Source organism: Salvelinus namaycush, chromosome 21 (genome assembly GCF_016432855.1).
Source record: "Salvelinus namaycush isolate Seneca chromosome 21, SaNama_1.0, whole genome shotgun sequence".
Classification (NCBI taxonomy): domain Eukaryota; kingdom Metazoa; phylum Chordata; class Actinopteri; order Salmoniformes; family Salmonidae; genus Salvelinus; species Salvelinus namaycush.
Window position 1 is genome coordinate 37,881,407 of NC_052327.1, and position 26,723 is coordinate 37,908,129.

The window sequence follows — 26,723 nt, forward strand, 5'->3', positions numbered from 1 at the left end:
TAGGACTCGTTTTACTGTGGATATAGATACTTTGTACCTGTTTCCTCCAGCATCTTCACAATGTCCTTTGCTGTTGTTCTGGGATTGATTTGCACTTTTCGCAGCAAAGTACGTTCATCTCTAGGAGACAGAACGCGTCTCCTTCCTGAGCGGTGTGACGGCTGCGTGGTCCCATGGTGTTTATACTTGCGCACTATTGTTTGTACAGATGAACGTGGTACCTTCAGGCGTTTGGAAATTGCTCCCAAGGATGAACCAGACTTGTGGAGGTCTACAATTTATTTTCTGAGGTTTTGGCTGATTTCTTTTGATTTTCCCATGATGTCAAGCAAAGAGGCACTGAGTTTGAAGGTAGGCCTTGAAATACATCCACAGGTACACCTCCAATTGACTCAAATGATGTCAATTACCCTATCAGAAGCGTCTAAAGCCATGACATAATTTTCTGCAATTTTCCAAGCTGTTTAAAGGCACAGTCAACTTAGTGTATGTAACCTTCTGACCAACTGGACGTGTGATACAATGAATTATAAGTGAAATAATCGGTCTATAAACAATTCCAATCAATCAAATGTATATATAAAGCCCTTCTTACATCAGCTGATGTCACAAAGTGCTGTACAGAAACCCAGCCTAAAACCCCAAACAGCAAGCAATGCAGGTGTAGAAGCACGGTGGCTAGGAAAAACTCCCTAGAAAGGCCAGAACCTAGGAAGAAACCTAGAGAGGAACCAGGCTATGAGGGGTGGCCAGTCCTCTTCTGGCTGTGCCGGGGGGAGATTATAACAGAACATGGCCAAGATTTTCAAATGTTCATAGATGACCAGCAGGGTCAAATAATAATAATCACAGTGGTTGTCGAGGGTGCAACAGGTCAGCACCTCAGGAGTAAATGTCAGTTGGCTTTTCATAGCCGATCATTCAGAGTATCTCTACCGCTCCTGCTGTCTCTAGAGCGTTGAAAACAGCAGGTCTGGGACAGGTAGCACGTCCGGTGAACAGGTCAGGGTTCCATAGCCGCAGGCAGAACAGTTGAAACTGGAGCAGCAGCATGGCCAGGTGGACTGGGGACAGCAAGGAGGCATCAGGCCAGGTAGTCCTGAGGCATGGTCCTAAAGCTCAGGTCCTCTGAGAGAAAGAAAGAAAGAGAGAAAGAAAGAAAAAGAGAGAAAGAGAATTAGAGAGAGCATACTTACATTTACACAGGACATCAGATAAGACAGTAGAAATACTCCAGATATAACAGACTGACCCTAGCCCCCCGACACATAAACTACTGCAGCATAAATACTGGAGGCTGAGACAGGAGGCGTCGGGAGACACTGTGGCCCCGTCCCACGATACTCCCAGACAGGGCCAAACAGGCAGGATATAACTACACCCACTTTGCCAAAGCACAGCCCCCACACCAATAGATGAATATCTTCAACCACCAACTTACCATCCTGAGACAAGGCCGAGTATAGCCCACAAAGATCTCCGCCACGGCACAACCCAAGGGGGGGCGCCAACCTGGATTGTTGGAAAAAATTACTTGTGTCATGCACGAAGTAGATGTCCTAACCGACTTGCCAAAACTATAGTTTGTTAACAAGAAATGTGTGGAGTGGTTGAAAAACGAGTTTTGACTAAAAGTAACTCCACTACATGTAACTGTTATTCATTTTTGAAAATCTCTATGTTTACATATGAATCTTAATGTTAATATATTATCACAAATGAAAATGACATATATGGATGTTGCCCAAAAAATAATTGGTAAATGTTGAATAAATATGGAAATGACTAAAAGTAACTCCACTACATGTAACTGTTATTCTTAACAGTTCAACAAAAAGGGTCAGATGACAATTAGGGGAAAGAAAAAATAAATCTATTGAAGCTCCCTCTGAGGAGATCTGTGGTGCTCTCCATCCTGATTGCTTCAGGAAAGTCTGTGGTAAGAGGGAGTACAATACAAATCATTAAAATCCAGACGGAAAATATTTAAGAATGACGCCAACCTAAGTGTATGTAAACCTCCGACTTCAACTGTATGTACAGTACCAGTCAAGAGTTTGGACACACCTACTCATTCAAAGGTTTTTCTTTATTTTTACTATTTTCTACATTGTGGAATAATAGTGAAGACATGAAAACTATGAAATAACACATGAACTTATCCTTTGCAGCAGAGGTAACTCTGGGTCTTTCAGGCCCAAAACATTTTGTAAGTTAGTTTCATTTTGGGAGCTCAGTTCCTAGGCATTGCCCTTCAAACCCCCCCCCACCCCCCGCTCAACTACTTCCCCACTGCATCCCCTCCCAGGTGTGTGAGCAGGGCGGGCCTCTGCAGCTTGTGGTGCTGCTTCTCAGCCGTGGGGTCCATGAGCAGCACCTGCGTGGGGCCCTGGGGGCCAGCGTGCGTCGTGGGGACGGCCCTGCAGTCATCCAGCTACTGGGGCGTCTGGGGCTGGACCTGAACAACAATGCCCTCTGTCTGGGGGGGTTCAGGCTGGGTCGGGTGGATGCTGCCTGGCTCAGCCCCCTGCTCTCTGAACGAGGTCGCGTCAGCAGTCTGCGCTCCAGCACAAGTGAGTATAGTCACTGATGCTGATTTCCAGTTATAGACTCTCCTTCTTAGATTCTCCTGTAGATCTCTATATCTTATTTGAAGGAAAGCTGTAACTATCATATTGCTTACACATTTCCAATCTAGAATGAATATCATTTTTTATTTGTTATGTACTGTACGTGTGCATATGTATTTGGGTCAAAAACCTGGGATAAACGATGTGTGTTCTCTGTGTTGTGTTTTCAGGTAAGGGTGCATGTTTAGCTCGGTACGTGTTATCCTTTCAGAGGGGTAAGACGACTCCTACCCCCTCGACCCCCAGGTCTCTAGCTGACCCCTGCCTTACCTCTGGGTACATGTCAGACGAGAGTGATGACTCCAGCTTCCTGTCTTTAGAGGACAGTCTGGTCTTCAACGACGATATGGAGAGTGACGGTGAGGACCATGAGACACACAGAACAGCGCTCCTTGTCAACTTTCAAATCATGTTTATTTCAAACTTTTTACTCACTCTTGATAATCACAATGTAATCACTTGGTAAAAAATAACCACAAGTTAAACAAGGTTATTTGGTATCTAATAAACTCAGCAAAAAAGAAACATCCTCTCACTTTCAACTGCATTTATTTTCAGCAAACTTAACATGTGTAAATATTTGTTTGAACATAACAAGATTCAACAACTGAGACATAAACTGAACAAGTTCCACAGACATGTGACTAACAGAAATTGAATAATGTGTCCCTGAACAAAGGGGGGGTCAAAATCAAAAGTAACAGTCAGTATCTGGTGTGGCTACCAGCTGCATTAACCTCTCTTGGGTACGTGAGATGTTAGCATCCCACCTCTTCAACAGCCAGTGAAACTGCTGGGCGCCAAATTCAAATACAGAAATACTCATTAGAAAAATTCAGAAAACAAAACATATTTTACATAGGTTTAAAGATTAACTTCTTGTGAATCCAACCACGATGTCAGATTTAAAAAATGCTTTACTGCGAAAGCATACCTTACGATTATTTGAGCACATAGCCCACTAGACAAATCATTACAAACAGTAACCAGCCAAGTAGAAGAGTTACACAAGTCAGAAATAGAGATAAAATTTATCCCTTACCTTTGATGATCTTCATATGGTTGCACTTAGCAGACATTCATTTACTCAATAAATGTTCCTTTTGTTCGATAAAGTCTCTTTATATCCAAAAACCTCCGTTTTGTTCACGCGTTTTCTTCAGTAATCCACAGGCTCAAACGCAGTCAAAACAGGCAGACAAAACAATCCAAATTGTATCAGTAAAGTTCATAGAAACATGTCAAACAATGTTTATTTTCAATCCTCAGGTTGTTTTTAGCCTAAATAATCGATAATATTTCAACCAGACAATAACGTCGTCAATTTAAAAGGTAAACAAGAAAGGCACTCTCTCGGTCTCACGCATGAAAAAGCTCTGTGTCACTTTAGGGTCCACTCATTCAGACTGCTCTTACTTCCTCATTTTTCAGAATACAAGCCTGAAACAATTTCTAAAGACTGTTGACATCTAGTGGAAGGCATAGAAACTGCAATTTGAGTCCTAAGTCAATGGATACTGTAATGGCATTGAATAGAAAACTACAAAACCAACAAAAAAAACTACTTCCGGAATGGATTTTTCTCAGGTTTTTGCCTGCCAAATCAGTTCTGTTATACTCACAGACACTATTTTAACAGTTTTGGAAACTTTAGAGTGTTTTACAAATCTACCAGTTATAGGCATATCATATCTTCTGGGCCCGAGAAGCAGGCAGTTTAATTTGGGCATGCATTTCATCCAAAATTCCGAATGCTGCCCCCTACCCTAGAGAAGTTAAGTACTGCAGTGCATCTCCTCCTCATTTGCACCAGATTTGCCAGTTCTTGCTGTGAGATGTTAGCCCACTCTTCCACCAAGGCACCTGCAAGTTCCCGGACATTTCTTGGGGTATGGCCCTAGCTCTCACCCTCCGAGCCAACAGGTCTCAGACGTGCTCAATGGGATTGAGATCCGGGCTCTTCGCTGGACATGGCAGAACACTGACGTTCCTGTCTTGCAGGAAATCACGCACAGAACGAGCAGTATGGCTGGTGGCATTGTCATGCTGGAGGGTCATGTCAGGATGAGCCTGCAGGAAGGGTACCACATGAGGGAGGAGGATGTCTTCCCTGTAACGCACAGCGTTGAGATTGCCTGCAGTGACAACAAGCTCAGTCCGATGATGATGTGACACACCTCCACAGACCATGACGGACCCTCCACTTCCAAATCGATCCCGCTCAAGAGTACAGGCCTCGTTGTAATGCTCATTCCTTTGACGATAAACGCAAATCCGACCATCACCCCTGGTGAGACACAACCGTGACTCATCATTGAAGAGCACTTTTCGCCAGTCCTGCCTGGTCCAGCGACGGTGGGGTTGTGCCCATAGGCGACGTTGTCTGGTGAGGACCTGCCTTACAACAGGCCTACAAGCCCTCAGTCCAGCCTCTCTCAGCCTATTGCAGACAGTCTGAGCACTGGTGGAGGGATTGTGCGTTCCTGGTGTAACTCGGGCAGTTGTTGTTGCCATCCTGTACCTGTCCTGCAGGTGTGATGTTTGGATGTACCGATCCTGTGCATGTGTTGTTACACGCGGTCTGCCACTGCGAGGACGATCAGCTGTCCGTCCTGTCTCCCTGTAGCGCTGTCTCAGGCGTCTCACAGTATGGACATTGCAATTTATTGCCCTGGCCACATCTGCAGTCCTCATGCCTCCTTCCAGCATGCAAAAGGCACATTCACGCAGATTAGCAGGGACCCTGGGCATCTTTCTTTTGGTGTTTTTCAGAGTCAGTAGAAAGGCCTTTTTAGTGTCCTAAGTTTTCATAACTGTGACCTTAATTGCCTACCGTCTGTAAGCTGTTAGTGTCTTAACAACCGTTCCACAGGTGCATGTTTATTAATTGTTGAATTGGACAGTGTTTAAACCCTTTACAATGAAGATCTGTGAAGTTATTTGGATTTTTACGAATTATCTTTGAAAGACAGGGTCCTGGAAAAGGGACATTTCATTTTTTGCTGAGTTTATAATAGCTAATTTGGTGACTGTTAATTATTGGCCACAGTTGCCTTATTTTGGGGATGTCTTGCTTACTGGATGTCTCCTTATTTTCACAGGAAGTGATTCGCTTTTGCTGGCACTGTCCCCCATGTCCACCAATGATTTGTCAGAGGAGTGGAAGGCGGGGTCACAGAAGAGGAAGAACGGGCGTCGCAGGCACTTTAGCTCCGAGGTGGGCTATCTTCTTTACAACCAATATAAATATTGTTTATTTTTTAACTTACTATATTTCAGAGAAAAAAACTAAACTGTCCCCCTCTCTCTTTCTTGCTCTCTCTCTCTCTTTCAATAAATTAATTAATTAAGATATGTGCCAATCAATTTACCAATTAACCAATTAATTTACTAACCAATCAAACAGTCCTGTATCTATCCACAGGGAGTCCAGGGTGAGGTTGAGCTCAACGAGCCACTTCAGAGGAGGTATGGCAGGACAACCCCTAACCAGAAAGGTACTTATATAACATTAGTTTTACTTGCCCTTGTTCAAAATATCAATGGTATCATATCAATGGTAATCCATTATTTCTATTGTTTCTACTGCAGGTATTCACTCCCCAGTCTTGAGCTCTGGGTATAACTCCTCCCCTCTGGTCGGGGACAGAGAGTGGATCCGCCTGCTGGACCTATCAGGGAATGAGCTGGACTCTGTGTCGTGTTTGTTGGACGAGGGTTCTGTCCGACAGCAGCTGGAGCACCTGTATCGACTAGACTTGAGCCAGAACAGCCTATCAGAGTTCCCCTCTGGGCTGTGTGAGGTGTGGGGTCTGTTCAGAATGCTTCAATGTTGAATAGATGATGCAAAATAAAAAAAATGGTGGGGAGTTCAATGTTCGGTTAATCTACAGAATCTTGTCAGTATCTTAAAATAATAATAATTTATAGTTGCGATGATTTATTTAATACTTCAAAATAATAATAATTATACTTCTTAGAGCTTGAAGAGTCTGACACGTCTGGATCTCCAAGGCAACCAGTTGCAGTCGTTGCCAGCGGAGCTTCTGGCCCTGCCCTCACTGAGCATGCTCAACGTGTCACGTAACTGTGTCGGCCCGCTTCTGACCCTTGACCCCGCCGTCACCTGCCCATCGCTACGGCAACTCAACCTGTCCTACAACCACATCACCACCTTCCCCCACCAGCTGGGCAGGGCCATGGAGCGACTGGAGGAGCTGTCCCTCGAGGGGTATGATGGGAAATGGAGTTCTTTGGATCACTGCTGAATGTTTTACTTTAGCTGTATAATAGGCACAAAATTATATTATAAATAATTACAAAGCAGGAATTGGTGTTTAGTTTTTGTCAAACATGTACATTTTACCCATCTGGCACTAGACAGGTTCAATTAAATCCTAAACATATTTGAAAGAAAACTACTCTGATTTGAACCCAAGTATGTGACATAAAATATCATAAATATAACTTTGTCTCTACACCTTTTCCTCTGCTGTAGGAACAGAATGGGTGAGCTGTGGTCTCCTCTGTGTCTTCCGGAGATGAAGCTCCTAGACATCAGTAAGAACATTGTAGAGAGCATCTCACATGACTTCCTGTCTGGCTGCCCCAAACTAGAGAACTTCAGTGCTTGTACCAACCAACTCAGTAAGTACATGGTAACGCAGTTACTTACTTAATCCTTTTTAATGCTGACAGAACATGGGGCCTGTACTAGTTCTCCAATGCTGTCTTACAATGGATTATTATTTGGTACTATTATTATTATTATTATTATTATTTTTTTTTTTTTTGGGGGTGGATCAGCTTAATATTGCGGAAAGAATGTTGCTTCCAATGTAATTGTCTGCATCATTTCCAATCCCCCATATTTTTTGGGGTAAATATATATATCCATACACGCATGCATACATATATACATATATACATACACATACCTATATAGACATACATACTTTTTTAAAGAATATACCTTTATTATTATTCCCCGCAACCCTACCACCGCTCCCCCAATTGGAGTAAACTAATAAACACTTCTGCTTTTACCTTCAATTTATACATCTTATACCTATTTTACAGACACAGACTACTTTATAATAGTTCTCTCTTGTTTGTTCTTAGTCCTTCCTCTATTTCTGTTGTCCATCCAATTTTATTTCCACTTGTAACTGTGCTATTTCACAAAAGCTCCGCACCTATACAAATTTCACAGATCCCGTATGCCCTACATTGTTTATCTTGTTATTAGTCCCACCCTTCAGTTCCACTCAACCCTTCCCATCTATCTTCCAACATCATCCATTTCGGATTTTTATTTGCCATATATTTTTCAACTGTGCTGTGATGCTTCACAAAAGATTTGAACCTTCCTATTCTCATAGCTTCTACAGATTGTAAATTAAAAATAAACATTTTTGCTAAAATAATTATTATATTATTGATTGATTGACTATGGCTTTTCAAATCCCCCAGTATTGCTATCTGTAGCGTTAGTTCTAGGCAAATGTTGCAATTCTTCAGCCATTCCTGGACCTGTGACCAAAAACGAGCTACATATGGACAATACCAAAATAAATGATCTAATGACTCTGCCTCCTCACAACAGAATCTGCAGAGCTGGGAAGATTGTATACCCCATATATATAACATTCTATTAGTTGCAAGAATTTTATACAGTAATTTAAATTGAAAAATTCGAAGTTTTGAATCCGGCGTTGTTTTGCGTATCAATTCATAAACCATGTGCCATGGAATGGGTACATCGAAAATCTCTTCCCAACTATTTTGCAATTTATATGGCACAGCTGTCAGTTTTTTGGTCCTTAAATGAAATTGGTATATGTTTTTATTTATCACACTTTTCTTTAACCATTTATGTTCTTTAATACAGGGCCGACATACAAGTTCCTTACTTTTTTCCCCTTCTACTTGCCTCTTCCATTTTTGTGGTAATGCTGCAATTAATTGGTTGTAATTTTGGGTAGAGCAGACATTTCCATATGTCTGTGTTAGCTGCATGTGTGACATAACTCCACCAGTCCTATTTATGATATCATTCACAAAAATTATACCTTTTTTAAACATTTCTTCGATAAATACAGTTTTTTTATCAATTACTATATTTGAATTTAACCACAATATTTGTTGTACTATTTGTTCCGTCCTTTCAGGTGGATTAAACTGAAATTGCAACCAACTTTCTAAGGCTTGTTTAAAAAATAAGGATATTTTGGAGATTATTTCCTTTTCAAACAACCGAAAGTGAGCAGGTGTAATCTGAATAAAGGGAAAAAGGCCCTTCTTGAACATAGGATGAGACATTCGTACCAATTTACTAGAGAACCAGTTTGGATTTAAGTATAACTTTTGTATGACTGATGCCTTTAGTGAGAGGTCTAATGCTTTAATATTTAATAATTTCTGCCCTCCGAATTCATATTCGTTATATAAATAGGCCCTTTTAATTTTATCTGGCTTGCCGTTCCAAATAAAATGGAATATTTTTTGTTCATATAATTTAAAAAGCAGGTCACTAGGTGTAGGCAAAACCATAAGCAAATAGGTAAACTGTGATATGACTAAAGAGTTAATCAGGGTGATTTTTCCACAAATAGACAAGTATTTTCCTTTCCATGGTAGCAAGATCTTATCTATTTTTGCTAACTTTCTATAAAAATTTATTGGAGTGAGATCATTTCTTTCTTTTGGGATTTTTATACCGAGTATGTCCACATCTCCGTCAGACCATTTAATTGGTAAACTACATGGCAATATAAAATGTGTCTTTTTTAGTGATCCAATACGTAATATGGTACATTTATCATAATTTGGTTTTAATCCAGAGAGGATAGCAAAGGTATCTAGATCCTCTATGAGGCCGTGGAGAGACTCTAGTTGTGGTTTTAAAAGAAAACATGAATCATCAGCGTACAATGACACCTTAGTTTTTAAGCCACGGATTTCTAATCCATTAATATTAATGTTTGATCTAATTTTAACAGCTAACATTTCGATGGCAATAATAAATAGATATGCCGATAGTGGACAACCTTGTTTTACTCCTCTAGATAGTTTAAAACTTTCTGAGATGTAGCCATTATTTACTATTTTACACCTAGGGTTACTATACATAATTTTAACCCAATTTATAAGAGATTCCCCAAAATTGAAATATTCTAGGCATTTATATATAAACTCCAGTCGTACTTTATCAAAAGCCTTTTCAAAATCAGCTATGAAAACCAGACCTGGTGTCCCCGATATTTCATAGTGTTCTATTGTTTCCAGTACTTGCCTTATATTATCTCCAATGTATCGTCCATGTAAAAAACCTGTCTGATTAGGATGAATAATATCTGACAAAACTTTTTTTATTCTATGCGCCAAGCATTTTGCTAGGATTTTTGCATCACAACACTGAAGTGTAAGAGGTCTCCAATTTTTTAATTGGACTGGATCTTTATATATACCACTTGGGTCCTGTTTCAGTAATAACGATATCAGACCTTCTTGTTGCGTGTCTGATAATCTACCATTTATATAGGAGTGGTTAAAACAAGCTAATAATGGTCCTTTGAGTATATCAAAAAAAGTTTTGTATACTTCCACTGGTATGCCATCCAGCCCTGGAGTTTTCCCATCCTTAAAGGCCCCAATTGCATCAAGCAGTTCCTCCTCTGTAATTTGGCCTTCACATGAGTCTTTCTGTACAGATGTTAATTTTACATTATTAATAGGAAAAAAATCCATACAATTAGTTTCAGTTAGTGGAGATGGAGGAGCCTGAAACGAAAACATATTCTTAAAGTACTTTACTTCCTCTTTCAAAATATCATTTGGTGAATCATGCGTGACTCCATCATTTGTAACAAGTTTTAATACATTTTTTTGGTAGCATTTCTATATTGAAGATTGAAAAAGAATTTGGTGCATTTTTCCCCATATTCCATCCAGTTCGCTTTATTTTTATAATATATTACACTGGATCTTTCTTGAATAAGTTCCTCCATTTCTTTTTGTTTTTCCTCTAACTTATTCTGTGCCTCTATGGTACCGTTTTTATTGCTATCTAACTGTACTGTTAGTCCTTCAATTTCCTTTGTTAATATGGACTCTTTTGATCTAAATTCCCTTTGTTTTATAGATGAGTACTGAATTGCATGGCCTCTAAAGGCACACTTAAAAGTGTCCCATACAATAAGGGGATCTGCTGTACCTATGTTATGTCTGAAAAAGTCAGTTATAAAATCTTCTGTCCTAGTTCTAAACAATTTATCATCTAGTAGACTTTGATTAAATTTCCAATATCCTCGCCCACGTGGAAATTCTGTAAGAGAAATATATATGCCAATTATGTGATGATCCGACCGCATTCTGTCCCCTATCAACACTTTTTTAACTTTTGGTGCCAGAGAGAATGGTATAAGAAAGTAGTCAAGACGACTAGCTTGATTCAGCCTCCGCCATGTATATCTCACTAAATCAGGGTATTTAAGTCTCCATATATCCACTAATTCCAATATATCCATGACATTCATGATTTCCTTAAGTGCCTGAGGGTGATAGTTTGTAGTGTGAATTCCTTTCCGGTCTATAGAGGTATTTAAGACCGTATTAAAATCTCCCACTATAATAATAGAGTCTAGTGTTGCTTGTAGAGTTGATAAATTCTTATATATATTTTCAAAGAAGCTTGGATCATCATTATTCGGACCGTATAGGTTAACAAGCCATATTTGTTTATTGTCCAATAACATATTTAAAATAATCCATCTACCTTGAGGATCTGTTTGGACAATTTGCACATTTGGATCAAAATTATTGTTAATTAAAACCATCACCCCTTTTGAATTTCTTTGCCCATGGGAGAAATATATTTTGCCCCCCCAGTTCTTTTTCCACAAAACTTCATCTAAAACTGTTGAATGGGTTTCCTGTAAACAATAGATATTATAATCCTTCTCTTTTAGCCAGGTAAATACTGATCGTCTTTTCTTATTATCTGCTAAGCCATTACAATTGTAACTGGCTATACTTATTTCACCACTTACCATAATGAGACACACCTTTCATTCTTTTAATCAGAATATATTTTTGTAAACGTACTATTAAAAAGTAACATAATGATTGAGTGTCTATATAGTTGTACCATGATATTTGCATTTCTACTAAGTAAACCTCCAATTGGTCCCTACTATTCCACCCGCTAAAAGGCCTCATCTCGAGATGGCTTGTCATCCCAATGCCCGGTAGACCACCCTCGACCCCCTGTATCCCATAGCCCTGAACCGACTGGGATCCATTCTTTGAAAAGAGCATACAGTGCCATTTACCGAATTGAAGAAGATCAATTACCATATGCATTTCCATTGCCCTCACCTCGATTTGTATTATATATATCTGTGGATCATCCTCTATTGTCCCTAACATCTTTTACTTCTTCCTTCGCAACAGTTGTGGGATACACACATACACCCACACACACTCAGCCCTTACCCCCACACAACCATAAGCTCACTTTCTCAACAATTGCACCATCCCAGAGCCCAACTCAAGATGGGTCATGATTTACAAATGCACTTGCAGTTGCAGCTGCATGAGAAGGCCTGCAAGACCGCACAAAAAATTAGCAAAAATTGAGAGATTTATTTACCATTGTCATATCCTAGATAATGGAGGTCAAATGTACACCTTATTCCTGAAACACCCACAATACGGCCACCCGTCATGACCATGTCCCCACGCATCTCCATGCAGTCCGACTTTGATTTTGTGCCGCCAGGGCCACAATAATATACCCCCTCTCTGAATGTCCGAGTGTGACCCCCTCCCCATGGGTTACTGCAGCTAGTGTTGCCAGCACTGCCACTGCCTGGGTGGGGGCACCCCACCGGAATCCCCACCGGCTAGGTACAAGGTCGTCAAGGTTCTCATTAGCAGCTTTGAGAATTTCCTTGTATATTATGCTCTCCCTTTATGGGGCTTTGGCTTTGCAGGACCAACCCTGCCAAGCAGGCTCAGAATCTTGAGGGGGCAGTGCTGCTCTTGGTCTCTGACCTCATTTTAGCTGCATACAGACCGCTTACAGCGGGCACATAAAACAGTTAGGGACTTCTCCTTAGTATCTGGGTCATTCAGGTGGGTGTCTAGGGTATAGTGCCATGGACCGTACCATTAAAATAGGATAATAAATAATTAGATATAATTTATAAAAAAATAAATAAAAAATGTAGTTCTCCATGATAGGACAATAAATAAATAAGACGTATAATTCATTATAAAGGTATATCCATCATCTGAACAACATTGAAAGCCCTCTCATACCCGGCTCACAGCAATACATTGGCTCTGGGATATGCAACCATTTCATTACTCACTCACTCAACTTTCCAAACATAACAAATAAAATAAAAAATAAACACAAACCATACCATCCACACATACTGTGCCTTCTGTTTACTTAGTTTTTATCTTCACTATGTTGAATTAGTGCTTGTGTGTTCAATTAGTTATATGTGAAGATTTATAGAAAAGCTATATTTTTTATTGTATTGTTACAATCAGTAACCGGGCTTGAATTGTGTTTATTTCCCTCGTCTATGAGAACTTTGTAATTTTTAAAATAACCATGGAGTAGTCTTTGTGTCTCTGAACAACTGGTTATCAATATATAGTTTATCAACGACGAGAGCTACTCGTTTCGCTTTTAATCTATTTTCTTTGAAAATTGGATACAGAACTTTGCGCCGTTCTGCAATTTCCTTCGGAAACTGATCATTCATGCCAATTTTGGTCCCAGCAAGTCTTTTACCCAGGCTTTTAACCATTATTTTATCTTTAAATGAAGCAAATTTGGCAACGATTGGGCGTTCGTACCTCTGCCCTCTCTGTCCGAAGCGGTGAACGCGTTCAAGTTGGATTTTGTCGATAACTTCGCGTGGAATCTGAAGCGCTGTAAGGAGGAACTCTCTAACTATAGATTCAGGAACTTCTCCTTCTTTTTCTTGGATACCTGTAAGTACCAAATTCTCTCTCATGGATCTAGTTTGTATGTCTAGTAAGGTTTCCTTCAGAACGGTGTTCTCCTTTTTAATTCCATTCATTTCGGTTTCAATCTTATTGACTGTCCCTTTTAGCGCGTGTGTTTGCTTCTCCAATGTCGCAGCTTTTTCATCACTCATCTCTAGGCTTGCCTTCAACTCTTTTATATCCTTACTAACTAATTCAAGTATACCCAGTTTGTCATTTATTGATTTTAACAGATCGGTTTCGACCTTTACCATTCCCGGTGGTGAGAATATTAAGTCATCAGTGTCTGTAGAAGAGTCACGTTTTCGTTTTGTAATCGGTTCCCCTGTCTTACTCTCCGTCATGTTTGGTTGTTGCCTGTTTTCGTAATATTTGTCGATAAATGTCTCTAGTTTTAGGATTTGTTTTGTGTTATTGTCCAGATTGAAGGTTATCACTCACCAGATTAAGTAGTGCTAATATTTTAGTCTAATTTAGCAGATATTTCGAATATTATGTTTTATCTTGAGGTGCTCTACATAAATCCCTTCAGTCCGCCATTACCCTTACGTTACCTTTACGTCATACGTCAGCCCTCCTCCAGAACACATTCTTTGGTACTATTATTAGGCATATCTGTGAAAGTCATTCAAGTCCAACCGATTTCTAGAAAGTGTTGCCAGACAAATTAATACATGTGGTTAATTCTAGATAAACAGTTAATTTGTGTATGTAGCGACATAAGAACATATTCATTGTATGACATTGTGTTTTGTGTTTCTGCTGTAATAGGTTCGCTGTCACATCTTCCCTCAAAGATAACAACTCTGAAGTTGTCACATAACAGTTTCACTACCATTCCTCAAGCTGTTCTGGATCTTCCAAAGTAAGTTTGATGTTTTAGTGAAGGCAACTACATTGTTGTAGAAGGCGTTTATTAGTTAACTATTATTTGAGTAAAAACTGCTTATTAGTGTGCAAAAATGTATCTGGCTTGAGATTCAATAGGACTCATCCTTGCTTTTTCTTTGCTTTCAGTTTACGGTCCGTGGATATGAGGACCAATGACATTAGAGTTTTACCGGGGCCGTGCGCCTGGGCATCGGTCAACCTGCGGGAGCTCATGTTCGGTCAGAACCGCATCGGAGTGCTGGACCTGAGTGGACCTGAAGTTTACAAGTGGGCCAGACTGGAGAAACTACACCTGAGTGACAATAAGCTCACAGAGGTCAGCATTTATTTATTCATCTTATTAATATGTCATTAACATGGTCATTTAGTAGACGCCAAAGTGACTGACAGTGATCACACGTGTCACAATAAGTATGTGGCATTTGTTAGCACCAGGCACTCTAACTAACTGCCATTAAAACGGTTGTATATGGTGAACAGGGACAATACAGTACTCAATGCTTCTCACACCTCCATCATAAACCACATGTTCTCTCTAGAAAAGGTCTCTCTTGTAAAAAATATATGTTATCTCAAGGAGAATAAAAAGGTTACATAAAATATATTTTAAAATTTTAAAGTACATTTTTCCAATCAGTAGTATTATTGACCTTTTCACCCCTGTCTGTTTCAGGTCCCTCCTCAGATCGGCCTGCTGGAGGAGCTGACCTCTCTCGACTTGAGCCGTAATGGCGGCCTGCGCTCCTTCCCTGACGAGATGGGCAAGCTGAGCAGGCTGTGGGACTTGCCACTGGATGGCCTGCGCCTCAGCCTGGATCTCAAGCACATTGGCAACAAGACCAAAGACTTAGTCAGGTGAATGTCTGCAATGAAATGCTTACTTGCAGGTACCTTCTCGACAATGAAACAACAATAAGAAAGAAGAAAATATCAGAATACGAACATAAAGTAAATGGCTCAAAAGAATAAATATTTTAGCATGAGTATAATACAGGAAGGCACCATTTATAGTCCAATATTTACTTGTGTTTTGGGGAAGTGGGGGATGGGAGGCAGTGTATAAACTGAGCAGTATAATGGTAGCAGCAGTTGTGATGTGTGTGTGTAGCATGAATGTGTGTGTGTTAAGGTGTGGAGAATCAGAGCAGGTGGTCAGGCCAGTTTAAGTGTTCAGCCGTCTGATGTCTTGTAGATAGAAACTGTCTCTGAGCCTGTTGATATCAGACCTCATGCTCCGATACCGTCTGAACGACGGTAAGGGAGGGAACAGCTTGTGACTGGACTGTGTGGGGTCCTTGATGATGCTGTGGGTCTTCCTCAGGCACCGTTCTGAGGAGATGACCTGAATGGGTGGGAGCACGGTCCAAGTGATGTACTGTGCCGTCTTCACCAACCCCGGGAGGGCCTTGTGGTCGTGGATGGAGTAATTCCCATACCAGGCCGTGATACAACCGGTCAGGATGCTCTCGATGGTGCACATGGTTTCCAGGTGTTTGATGCCATTCTATTTGCTCCTTTCCGGCCATTATTATGAGCCTTTCTCCCTTCCTCAGCTGGTAGAGGTGCTTTTGCGTCCTCTTGACAATAGTGGTGGTGTTGTTCCATGACACATCCTAGGTGATGTGGACGCCGAGGAACTTAAAACTGCTTACTCTATACTGCAATCCCGTTGATGTGGATCGGGGTATGTTCCCTCCTCTGCTTCAAGAAATCAACAAGACGTTGAGGAAGAAGTTGTTGTCATTACACCACAATGCCAGTTCGCTTACCTCCTCCCTATAGGCTGACTTATCGTTGTTGGTTATCAGGCCTACAACCATGGTGTCGTGCAAAGCCATGCAATCGTGGGTGAAGACGGAGAACAATACAGGACTGAGGACAGACCCCTGGGGGACACTGTGTTAAGAGTCAGTGTTGTTGCCAATCCTCACAGCCTGTGGTCTACTTGTCAGGAAGTCCAGGATCCAGTTGCAGTGTCGAGCTTAGTGGGAACTTGGTGTCGAGCTTGGTGGGAACAATAGTGTTGAATGCTGAACTGTAGTCCATGTTTTAATTTGATTTATTTCACTAAGCAAGTCAGTTAAGAACAAATTCTTATTTACAATGACAGCCTACCAGGGAACAGTGGGTTAACTGCATTGTTCAGGGGCAGAACAACATTTTTTTTTTTTACCTTGTCAGCTCGGGGATTCGATCCAGCAACCATTCTCACATAGGTGTTCTTCTTGTCCAGATGTGTTACGGCTGTGTGAATAGCGACGAAAATGGCATCTTCTGTGAATCTGTTGGGTAGGCAAATTGGAGTGGGTCCAGCATGCTGGCCTTGATGTGAGCCATGACCAGCCTCTCAAAGCACTTCATGTTGCCCGAGGTGAGAGCAATGGGCCGGTAGTCATTTGGGCATGTCACCTTGTTTTTGGGCACTGGGACGATGGTGGTCTCCTTAAAGCATGTGTGGACTACAGCCTGAGACAGGGAAAGGTTGAAGTGACAGCGAACAAGCCCGCCAGCTGGTCACCACACACTCTGAGGACACGGCCAGGGATGCCACCTGGGCAGGCGGCTTTGTGAGTATTCACTCTTTTGAGAGTTTTCCGCACGTCAGCGTCGGAGAGCGAAAGCACCTGGTCGTCTGGAGCAGTGAGAGTCTGCCTGAATGGCTCCGTATTGTCTGCCTCGAAGCGAACATAGAATGTGTTAACCTCATCTGGGAGAGAGGCTTCAGTGGGCACCGCACATCTGGATTTGCCTTTGTAGTCTGTGATAGTCTATAGTCTTTGCAACATACGACGCGAGTCTGAGTTGTCAAACGTCAATACATGTTTGTATTGTCTTTTTGCGTCCCCAATGGATTTGTGGAGCTTGTACCTGATGACATTGAATGCTACAGTACCGGCTCTCAGCATTGTATGGATATCTTCGCTCATCCAGGGTTTTGGTTGGGGTATGTCCGGATTGTTATGGTGGGTACAACATCATCAAGGCAGAGCTCTGGGGAAGGGTACCAAAAATATTCTGCAGCATTGAAGGTCCCCAAGAACACATTGGCCTCCATCATTCTTAGATTGAAGAAGTTTAGAACCACCAATACTCTTCCTAGAGCTGGCCGCCCGGCCAAACTGAGCAATCGGGAGAAAAGGGCCTTGGTCAGGGAGGTGACCAAGAGCCCGATGGTCACTCTGACAGAACTCCAGAGTTCCTCTGTGGAGATGGGAGAACCTTCCAGAAGGACAACCATATCTGCAGCACTCCACCAATCAGGCCTTTATGGTAGAGTGGCCAGATGGAAGCCACTCCTCAGTGAAAGGCACATGACAGCCTGCTTGGAGTTTGTCAAAAGGCACCTAAAGGACTCTGACCATGAGAAACAAGATTTTCTGGTTTGATGAAACCTGAATGCCAAGCGTCACGTCTGGAGGAACCCTGGCACCATCCCGACGGTGAAGCATGTTGATGGCAGCATCATGCTGTGGTGATGTTTTCAGCTGCAGGGACTGGGAGACTAGTCCGGATCGAGGGAAAAATGTACGAAGCAAAGTACATAGAGATCCTTGATGAAAACCTGCTCCAGAGCCCTCAGGACCTCAGACTGGGGCAAAGGTTCACCTTCCAACAATACAACAACCCTAAGCACACAACCAAGAAAATGCAGGAGTGGCTTCGGGACAAGTCTCTGAATGTCCTTGAGTGGCCCATCCAGAGACTGGACTTGAAACCGATCAAACATTTCTGGAGAGATCTGAAAATAGATGTGCAGCGACGTCGGAAGTTTACATACACCTTAGCCAAATACATTTAAACTCAGTTTTCACAATTCTTGACATTTAATCCTAGTAAATATTCCCTGTTTTCGGTCAGTTAGGATCACCACTCTATTTTAAGAATGTGAAATGTCAGAATAATAGTAGAGAGTGATTTATTTCAGCATTTATTTCTTTCATCACATTCCCAGTGGGTCAGAAGTTAGTATTTGGTAGCATTGCCTTTCAATTGTTTAACTTGGGTCAAACGTTTTGGGTAGCCTTCCACAAGCTTCTCACAATAAGTTTGGGGAATTTTGGCCCATTCCTCCTGACAGAGCTGGTGTAACTGAGTCAGGTTTGTAGGCCTCCTTGCTCGCACACACTTTTTCAGTTCTGCCCACACATTTTCTATGGGATTGAGGTCAGGGCTTTGTGATGGCCACTCCAATACCTTGACTTTGTTGTCCTTAAGCCATTTTGCCACAACTTTGGAAGTATGCTTGGGGTCATTGTCCATTTGGAAGACCCATTTGCGACCAAGCTTTAACTTCCTGACTGATGTCTTGAGATGTTGCTTCAATATATCCACATACATTTCCTTTCTCATGCCATCTATTTTGTGAAGTGCACCAGGCCCTCCTGCAGCAAAGCACCCACACAACATGATGCTACCACCCCCGTGCTTCACGGTTGGGATGGTGTTCTTCGGCTTGCAAGCCTCCTCCTTTTTCCTCCAAACATAACAATGGTGATTATGGCCAAACAGTTCTATTTTTGTTTCATCAGACCAGAGGACATTTCTCCAAAAAGTATGATCTTTGTCCCCATGTGCAGTTGCAAACCGTAGTCTGGCTTTTTTATGGCGGTTTTGGAGCAGCGGCTTCTTCCTTGCTGAGCGGCCTTTCAGGTTATGTCGATATAGGACTCGTTTTACTGTGGATATAGATACTTTTGGACCTGTTTCCTCCAGCATCTTCACAAGGTCCTTTGCTGTTGTTCTGGGATTGATTTGTACTTTTCGCACCAAAGTACGTTCATGTCTAGGAGACAGAACACATCTCCTTCCTGAGCGGTATGACGGCTACGTGGTCCCTTGGTGTTTATACTTGCGTACTATTGTTTGTACAGATGAGCGTGGTACCTTCAGGTGTTTGGAAATTGCTCCCAAGGATGAACCAGATTTGTGGAGGTCTAGAATTTTTTTCTGAGGTCTTGGCTGATTTCTTTTGATTTTCCCATGATGTCAAGCAAAGAGGCACTGAGTTTGAAGGTAGGCCTTGAAATACATCCACAGGTACACCTCCAATTGACTCAAATGATGTCAATTAGCCTATCAGAAGCTTCTAAAGCCATGACATAATTTTCTGGAATTTTCCAAGCTGTTTAAAGGTACAGTCAACTTAGTGTATGTATACTTCTGACCCACTGGAATTGTGATACAGTGAATTATAAATGAAATAATCTGTCTGTAAACAATTGTTGGAGAAATTACTTGTGTCATGCGCATAGTAGCTGTCCTTACAGACTTGCCAAAACTAGGAGTGGTTGAAAAAGGAGTTTTAATGACTCCAACCTAAGTGTATGTAAACTTCCGACTTCAACTGTAGCGTCATACCCAAGAAGACAAGGCTGTAATCGCTGCCAAAGGTGCTTCAACAAAGTACTGAGTGAAGGGTCTGAATACCTATGTAAATGTGATATTTCAGTTTTCTATTATACATAGAAAAAACAATTCAATCAATTTTAGAGTAAGGCTGTAATGTAACAAAATGTGGAAAAAGTCAAGGGGTCTGAATACTTTCTGAATGCACTGCATTCCTCAATGTTGATGTTGAGTCCTGTTTGGATGAATCTTTGAACATATTCCAATCAACATTTTTAAACAATCCTACAGTATTGGGGGCGATGGCTTTGTACGCTTCACAGATGTTTGTGTATACATGGTCAAGCATGCTGGATCCTCTTTGGGCAGGATACATGTTGGCGATATTAAAAAAAAAAAAAAAAAAAGTATTGACATTAAACCCAAAAAGCAATGCTATCTGTCAGAGGGAATTCTGAATGAACAGGTGGTGGCTTTTGATAGGTTTGAATTTGCTCCAGATTTCCTCTTTCAAACAAAAGCCTAATCCCATTCACAAAACTCTCCCAAATAAATCACTCTCTCCTGTATCCTGTAACTCAGGTTCCTCCAGCAGCGTCTGAAGAAAGCCGTTCCGTACTACCGGATGAAGCTGATTGTGGTTGGAAACGCCGACAGTGGTAAGACTGCTCTGATCCGACAGCTGATGAAGCTCAAGCGTTCTCAATGGCAGATGGAGCAGCCCACCGTTGGGATCGACGTCAGAGATTGGACCATCCGGGACCGGGATAAGAAGAACATGGTGCTAAACGTCTGGGACTTCTCAGGTGGGTCAACCGTCAACTGTCAACTGTGACATCTGGTCTGGATACTTACTAGTGTTGTGTTTTTTTTTTTTTTGAGTTGCAAATCACAATATTATTTTGGACGATATTATATTGATACATCAAATTGTATTTGTCACATGCGCCGAATACAACAGGTGTAGACCTTACAGTGAAATGCTTACTTAAAAGCCCTTAACCAACGATGCAGTTTTAAGAAAATACCTAAAAAATAAAAATTAAGAAAAAAGTAAGAGATAAGAAAAAAATTAATTAAAGAGCAGCAGTGAATAACAATAGCGGGGCGATATACAGGGGATACCGGTACTGTGTCAATGTGCGGGGGCACTGGTGTCGAGGTACTTGAGATAATTATGCACATGCAGGTAGGGTTGTTTAAAGTGGCAGAGAGAACAGTCTATGACTAGGGTGGCTGGGCTGGAGTCTTTAACAGTTTTAGGGCCTTCCTCTGACACTGCCTGGTATAGAGGTCCTGGATGGCAGGGAGCTTGGCCCTGGTGATGTACTGGGCCGTGCGCACTACCCTCTGTAGTGCCTTGCGGTCGGAGGCCGAGCAGTTGCCATACCAGGCAGTGATGCAACCCGTCAGGATGGTGCAGCTGTAAAATCTTTTAAGGATCTGAGGACCCATGCCAAATCTTTTCAGTCTCCTGAGGGGGAATAGGTTTTGTTGTGCCCTCTTCAGGACTGTCTTGGTGTGCTTGAACCATGTTAGTTTGTTGTTGATGTGGATGCCAAGGAACTTGAAGCTCTCAACCTGCTGCACTACAGCCCCGTCGATGAGAATGGAGGCGTGCTCGGTCCTCTTTTTCCTGTGGTCCACAATCATCTCCTTTGTCTTGATCACGTTGAGGGAGAGGTTGTTGTCCTTGCACCACATGGTCAGGTCTCTGACCTCCCTATAGGCTGTCTCATCGTTGTCAGTGATCAGGCTTACCACTGGTGTGTCATCAGCAAACTTAATGATGGTGTTGGAGTTGTGCCTGGCCATGCAGTCATGAGTGAACAGGGAGTACAGGAGGGGACTGAGCACGCACCCCTGAGGGGCCCCCATGTTGAGGATCAGTGTGGCAGATGTGTTGTTACCTACCCTGACCACCTGGCTGCAGCCCGTCAGGAAGTCTAGGATCCAATGGTAGAGGGAGCTGTTTAGTCCCAGGGTCTTTAGATTAGTGATGAGTTTTGATGGGAACTATGGTGTTGAACGCTGAGCTGTAGTCAATTAATAGCATTCTCACATAGGTGTTCCTTTTGTCCAGGTGGGAAAGGGCAGTGTGGAGTGTGATAGAGATTCCATCATCTGTGGATCTGTTGGTGCGATATGCAAATTGGAGTGGGTCTAGGGTTTCTGGGATAATGGTGTTGATGTGAGCTATGACCAGCCTTTCAAAGCATTTCATGGCTACAGACGTGAAACTTGACTCCAAGTATCGCTTTTGCCTCGTAGCATTAGCTAGCCCTAGTCGGCTAAAACGGCTCAATCTCTGGTATTTTTCATCCTATAGCTTGTTCTCCGTCTTCTTTTTAAATAGTGAGCCATGTTTTCAGCACTTTTATTTACATGACTGAAACTCATTTTCTCATACTCTCTGGTCTCTCTGCAGCAGACATACTGTTTGGAACATCAAATCGCTATAACGAATCACAATACAACGCCTTCAAAGTATTCATACTCCTTGACTTATGCCAAATTGTGTTGTGTTACAACCTGAAATCAAAATGGATTAAATCAAAAAATGTCTCACCTATCTACACACAATACACCATAATGACAGTGAAAATATGTTTTTTAAAGTTTTTGCACATTTTCTTGAAAATTAAATACAGAAATATCTAATTTACATAATTATTCACACCCCTGAGTCAATACATGTTAGAATCACCTTTGTCAGCTGTGACAGCTGTGAGTCTTTCTGTTACAGCTGTGAGTCTTTCTGGGTAAGTCTCTAAGAGCTTTGAACAACTGGATTGTATAATATTTGCACATTATTATTTTTTTAATTCTTCAAGCTCTGTCAAGTTGGTTGTTGATCATTGATCATTGGTTGATCACAACCATTTAAGTCTTGCCATAGATTGCCATGGTCCTGTGTGGCTCAGTTGGTAGAGCATGGCGCTTGCAACGCCAGGGTTGTGGGTTCATTTCCCACGGGGGGACCAGGAAGAATATGTATGAACTTTCCAATTTGTAAGTCGCTCTGGATAAGAGCGTCTGCTAAATGACTTAAATGTAAATGTAAAATTCACAAGCAGATTTAAGTCAAAACTGTAACTTGGCCACTCAGGAACATTCAATGTCATCTTGGTAAGCAACTCCAGTGTATATTTGGCCTTGTGTTTTAGGTTATTGTCCTGCTGAAAGGTGAATTTTTCTCCCAGTGTCTTTTGGAAAGCAGACTGAACAAGGTTTTTCTCTAGGATTTTGCCTGTGCTTAGCTCTATTTCATTTCATTGCATCCTAAAAATGACAAGCATACCCATAACATGATGCAGACTCCACCATGCTTCAAAATATGAAGAGTTGTAGTCAGTGATGTGTTGGATTTGCCCCAAACATAACGCTCTGTATTCAGGACATAAAGTTCATTTCTTTGCCACATTTCTTACAGTATTACTTTATGCATCCTGTTTGCAACAATGCACTGTTTTGGAATATTTTTTATTCTGTACAGGCTTCCTTTTCACTTGTCACTTAGGTTAGTATTGTGGAGTAACTACAATGTTGTTGATCCATCCTCAGTTCTCCCATCACAACGATTAAACTCTAACTGTTAACGTCACCATTGGCCTCATACAATCCCTGAGCGCTTTTCCTTCCTCTCCAGCAACTGAGTTAGGAAGGGCACCTGTATCTTTGTAGTGACTGGGTGTATTGATACATCATCCAGTGTAATTAATAACTTCACCATGCTCAAAGGGATATTCAATGTTTGCTTTTTCACCCATCTACCAATAGGTGTCGTCTTTGGTTGAATCTGTGTTTGAAAATTACTTATCAGCTGAGGGACCTTACATATAATTGTATGTGTGGGGTACAGAGATGAGGTAGTCATTCAAAAACCATGTTAAACACTATTATTGAACACAGTGTGTGTCCATGCAACTTCTTATGTGACTTGTTAAGCACATTTTTACTACTGAACTTATTTAGGCTTGCCATAAAAGGGGTTGAATACTTGACTCAAGATATTTCAGCTTTTCATTTTTAATTCATTTGTAAAAAAAAATCTAAAAACATAATTACACTTTGGGGTATTGGGGGTGTAGGCCAGTGACACAATCTCAATTTAATATTTTTAAAATTCAGGCTGTAACACAATAAAATGTGGGAAAAATGTCAAAGGGTATGAATACTTTATGAAGGCAGTGCCTTCGTAAAGTATTCAGATTACTTTACTTTTTCCACATTTTGTTGGGTTACAGCCTTATTCTGAAATGGATTAAATGTTTTTTTTCCTTCTCATCAATAAACACAATACCCATAAAGTCAAAGCAAAAACAGGTTTTTAGAAATGTTTGCTAATTTATTACAAATGAAATACTGAAATATCACATTTACATAAGTATTCAGACCCTTTACTCAGTACTTTGAAGAACCTTTTGCAGCGATTACAGCCTCAAGTCTTCTTGGGTATGATGCTACAAGCTTGTATTTGGGGAGTTTCTCCCATTCTTCTCTGCAGATCCTCTCAAGCTCTGTCAGGTTGGATGGGGAGCGTCGCTGCACAGCTACTTTTAGGTCTCCAGAGATGTTCGATCGGGTTCAAGTCAGGGCTCTGGCTGAGCCACTTAAGGACATTCAGAGACTTGTCGCGAAGCCACTCCTGTGTTATCTTGGCTGTGTGCTTAGGGTCATAGTCCTGTTGGAAGGTGAACCTTCGCCCCAGTCTGAGGTCAGTCTGAGGTCCTGAGCGCTCTGGAGCAGGTTTTCATCAAGGATCTCTCTGTACTTTGCTCTATTCGTCTTTGCCTCGATCTGGACTAGTCTCCATGTCGACACAGTCCTGTCTCGGAGCTCTACGGACAATTCATTCAACCTCATGGCTTGGTTTTTGCTCTGACATGCACTGTCAACTGTGGGACCTTATATAGACAGGTGTGTGCCTTTCCAAATCATGTCCAATCAATTGAATTTACCAAGCCATGAGGTCGAAGGAATTGTCCATAGAGCTCCGAGACAGGATTGTGTCAAGGCACAGATCTGGGGAAGGGTACCAAAAAATGTCTGCAGCATGAAGGTTCCCAAGAACACAGTGGCCTCCATTATTCTTAAATGGAAGAAGTTTGGAACCACCGAGACTCTTCCTAGAGCTGGCCGCCCTACCAAACTGTGCATTTGAGGGATAATGGCCTACGGTAGGTGACCAAGAACCCGATGGTCACTAACAGAGCTCCGGAGTTCCTCTGTGGCGATGGGAGAACTTTCCAGAAGGACAACCATCTCTGCACTACTCCACCAATCAGGCCTTTATGGTAGAGTGGCCAGACAGAAGAAACTCTTCAGTAAAAGGCACATGACATCCCGCTTAGAGTTTGCCAAAAGACACTTAAAGGACTCTCAGACCATGAGAAACAAGATTCTCTGGTCTGATGAAACCAAGATTGAACTCTTTGGCCTGAATGCCAAGCGTCACATCTGGAGGAAACCTGGCACCATCCCAATGGCGAATCATTGTGGTGGCAGCATCATGCTGTGGGGATGTTTTTCAGCGGCAGGGACTGGGAGACTAGTCAAGATTGAGGGAAAAATGAACGGAGCAAAGTACACAGATCCTTGATGAAAACCTGCCCCAGAGCGCTCAGGACCTCGGACTGGGGCAAAGGTTCACCTTCCAACAGGACAATGACCCTAAGCACACAGCCAAGACAACGCAGGAGTAGCTTCATTACAAGTCTCTGAATGTCCTTGAGATGGCCAGCCAGACCCCGGACTTGAACCCGATCGAACATCTCTGGAGAGATCTGAAAATAGCTGTGCAGCGACGCTCCCAATCCAACCTGACAGAGCTTGAGAGGATCTGCAGAGAAGAATGGGTTAAACTCCCCAAATACACGTGTGCCAAGCTTGTAGCGTCCTACCCAAGAAGACTCAAGGCTGTAATCGCTGCCTAAGGTGCTTCAACAAAGTACTGAGTAAAGGGTCTGAATACTTAAGTTAATGTTGATTTCAGTTTTTTAAATTAGTACTAAAAACCTATTTTTGCTTTGTCATTATGGGGTATTGTGTGTAGATTTTTTTTTTAGAATAAGGTTGTAACATAACAATGTGGAAAAAGTCAAGGGCTCTGAATACTTTCCGAATGCACTGTAAGTTTGGGTTTCAAGGTCTGGATCTTGGACTTCAAGTCATTGAGTCTTGAAGGTTTTGTTCTGGTGGTCTTGACCCTCTCTCTGCTCTTTGTTCAGGTGGGGAGGAGTTCAGTGGTTCTCACCCCCACTTCCTTACCCCCCGGGCCCTCTACTTGGTGGTGTACGACCTCAGTAAGGGGGCTGCCCAGGTGGACGCGCTCAAACCCTGGCTCTTCAACATCAAGGTGAGGCACACCCATACCTTTGTAAATGTTTTGTTGTTTTTTGTCACTGTTGCGAGTGCATACATTTTCGTACACACAACTGGAAGTAGTATTTTTTACCTTGCATATACTGTGTTCTCGATTGAACTTGCCTGGAGCAATCAAACCAGTGGAATAAACCCTAAAGTGCAAAGCAAACCCGCCCATCTGTCACTCCAGATAGGCTCAATCAAATGTTCAATGTATTTTAAAGAATACAATTCCATAATGAATGTCTCATGTCGTCACTTCCTGTTGAACGAGTGATAGCTCGGTTTGTTGTTTTGGAAAGTTTGTTGTTTTTGAAAGTTTTGAAAGTCTTTTAAAAGTTTGGTGACTAGCTAGCTACCTTTTGCGTTTGGATCCCGCAACGTGATTGGCATCAGTTTCTGGGACGGCTACTATCTGTCCAGTGATCCTGCTGACCAAGTTCGGGTCTGAGGAGCTGTTTT

The 26,723-nt window shown here is 41.8% G+C and overlaps 1 protein-coding gene across 1 annotated transcript in view; it reads left to right on the forward strand.

Moving 5' to 3' along the window:
• The window catches only part of lrrk2 (leucine-rich repeat kinase 2), a 96,662-nt gene that overhangs the window by 14,815 nt on the left and 55,124 nt on the right, over nt 1–26,723 (forward strand). The window contains 14 exon segments of the mRNA XM_039016936.1: nt 2,309–2,573; nt 2,801–3,024; nt 3,972–4,008; nt 4,724–4,754; nt 5,841–5,847; nt 6,055–6,103; nt 6,222–6,433; nt 6,611–6,861; nt 7,129–7,277; nt 14,430–14,523; nt 14,676–14,865; nt 15,223–15,404; nt 20,478–20,701; nt 26,126–26,253. Of these exon segments, the coding sequence (XP_038872864.1) occupies nt 2,309–2,573; nt 2,801–3,024; nt 3,972–4,008; nt 4,724–4,754; nt 5,841–5,847; nt 6,055–6,103; nt 6,222–6,433; nt 6,611–6,861; nt 7,129–7,277; nt 14,430–14,523; nt 14,676–14,865; nt 15,223–15,404; nt 20,478–20,701; nt 26,126–26,253 (2,043 nt within the window).